The following is a 2,500-nucleotide window of genomic DNA, read 5'->3' on the forward strand; positions in this document are numbered from 1 at the left end:
GAAACAATAACAACAAAACAACATTAACAACATGTCACATGTTAACAACAAATATAAAAGTTGAGTGCAGATACAGCGGGGGGGCCTCAGGTCAATATAAATAGTGGAAGGACATGACATTAATTCTCAGGCGTCTGTCAACAATAAATTTAAATAAATAACAATAAATAGCAAAAAACGGCAGTAATGAAAATCATCTCTGAGCGCAGCAGCAGGACGGGCCTCTGTCTGGCTTTCAGGAAGATAAACGGTCTGCAGGCTTTTAGACTGAAGCTTCCGCTCGGGTGTGACGGTGTGGAGGGTCGAGGACGTGTGTGGCGTCGTGTTAACTGACCACATGTCAGCTGTCGGTGAACAGCTGTCTGCCCGGACAGCAGCACTTCAGCCTCTTGTCTGACTTTATTGTATAATTCTGGAGTGTCTGTTTTAGAAAAGTATTTCCGTCTGGAGCTTTGATCTTGTCCTGAAACCACTTTTTTTTGGAAAGAAACCGTTCTTCTGTCATGTGGTCACTGCATCAGAGCAGCTTTTCCACCACTGTGCCTGTTGTACTTTGTTGTTTTCCCGAACGCAGCAGTCATTGTTGGCTGTGTGGAGGTGGGCGGTCCTGCTGGGCGGTCCTGTGGGCGGTCTGCTGGGCGGTCCGGTGGGCGGTCCTGTGGGCGGTCCTGCTGGGCGGTCCGGTGGGCGGTCCTGTGGGCGGTCCTGCTGGGCGGTCCGGTGGGCGGTCCGGTGGGCGGTCCGGTGGGCGTCCGGTGGGCGGTCCGGTGGGCGGTCCTGTGGGCGGTCCTGCTGGGCGGTCCGGTGGGCGGTCCGGTGGGCGGTCCTTGGGCGGTCCTGCTGGGCGGTCCGGTGGGCGGTCCGGTGGGCGGTCCGGTGGGCGGTCCTGTGGGCGGTCCTGCTGGGCGGTCCGGTGGGCGGTCCTGTGGGCGGTCCTGCTGGGCGGTCCGGTGGGCGGTCCGGTGGGCGGTCCGGTGGGCGGTCCGGTGGGCGGTCCTGTGGGCGGTCCTGCTGGGCGGTCCGGTGGGCGGTCCTGTGGGCGGTCCTGCTGGGCGGTCCGGTGGGCGGTCCGGTGGGCGGTCCGGTGGGCGGTCCGGTGGGCGGTCCGGTGGGCGGTCCGGTGGGCGGTCCTGTGGGCGGTCCGGGTGGGCGGTCCGGTGGGCGGTCCTGCTGGGCGGTCCGGTGGGCGGTCCTGCTGGGCGTCCGGTGGGCGGTCCGGTGGGCGGTCCTGCTGGGCGGTCCGGTGGGCAGACCGCTCCGGTGGGCGGTCCGGTGGGCGGTCCGGTGGGCGGTCCTGCTGGGCGGTCCGGTGGGCAGACCGCTCCGGTGGGCGGTCCGGTGGGCGGTCCGGTGGGCGGTCGGTGGGCGGTCCGGTGGGCAGACCGCTCCGGTGGGCGGTCCGGTGGGCGGTCCTGCTGGGCGGTCCGGTGGGCGGTCCGGTGGGCGGTCCTGCTGGGCGGTCCGGTGGGCAGACCGCTCCGGTGGGCGGTCCTGCTGGGCGGTCCGGTGGGCAGACCGCTCCGGTGGGCGGTCCTGCTTGGCGGTCCGGTGGGCAGACCGCTCCGGTGGGCGGTCCTGCTGGGCGGTCCGGTGGGCAGACCGCTCCGGTGGGCGGTCTGCTGGGCGGTCCGGTGGGCAGACCGCTCCGGTGGGCGGTCCTGCTTGGCGGTCCGGTGGGCAGACCGCTCCGGTGGGCGGTCCTGCTGGGCGGTCCGGTGGGCGGTCCGGTGGGCGGTCCTGCTGGGCGGTCCGGTGGGCGGTCCTGCTGGGCGGTCTGGGTGGGCGGTCCTGCTGGGCGGTCCGGTGGGCAGCAGCAGCAGAGCTGGACAGATGTTCTTCCTCTCAGTGGTCAGCAGGTGATTCTGAGATGGAAACGTAAACTTGAAGTGTTTCCATCTCTGTCTCTCTGTCTCCTTCATGCAGGTCTTCAGCCTCGTGGAGGTTTCCTGGTTCTCCTCGTGGTTCGGTCAGAACCTGACATGCTGCCAAACTGCAGCAGTTCTTCTTTCAGGGACCGACTCGCTTTACGCTCGCCATCTTTTTTTTCTAATTCTCCCTTCTGAGGAGAAGCTGTCACATGACGCACGATTATGATCGCTTCTAACTAGTTAGTCTTTTTTGACAGGTTATTTATTTGACAAATTACATTGTTTACAAAACGTTCTGTCATCACTTTCATAGCATCTTCACACAGACAGAGGTGCTGGACAAACACTCTGAAGGTGTTTATTATATATCTGCAGCACATTGGGCAGCAGAATTTTTTTATGACGGTAATGAAACGGACACAGCTGCTATTTTCAAATACGGGATACTGTGTTACCACCCAACCCTACTGTCTCTCTCTCTCTGCCTGTCTGTCTCTCTCTCTCTCTCTCTCTCTCTCTCTGTCGCTCTCTCTCTCTCTGCCTGTCTCTCTCTCTCTGCCTGTCTCTCTCTCTCTCTGCCTGTCTCTCTTTCTCTCTGCCTGTCTCTCTCTCTCTCTGTCTCTGTAGGTGAT

At 62.0% G+C, this 2,500-nt stretch overlaps 1 protein-coding gene across 1 annotated transcript in view; it reads left to right on the top strand.

The window, feature by feature from the left end:
* The window catches only part of LOC139639904 (GON-4-like protein), a 6,819-nt gene that overhangs the window by 1,819 nt on the left and 2,500 nt on the right, over positions 1–2,500 (top strand). Inside the window, exon 5 of the mRNA XM_071514057.1 lies at positions 2,496–2,500. This exon is cut by the window's right edge and continues 49 nt beyond it. Coding sequence (XP_071370158.1) covers positions 2,496–2,500 — 5 coding nt within the window. The remainder of the gene's footprint in view (positions 1–2,495) is intronic.

This window comes from Centroberyx affinis, unplaced genomic scaffold (assembly GCF_046629955.1).
Source record: "Centroberyx affinis isolate AG114_WGS23_722 - 3 ecotype Tasmania unplaced genomic scaffold, CSIRO-AGI_Caff_v1 ptg007905l_1, whole genome shotgun sequence".
Classification (NCBI taxonomy): Eukaryota; Metazoa; Chordata; class Actinopteri; order Beryciformes; family Berycidae; genus Centroberyx; species Centroberyx affinis.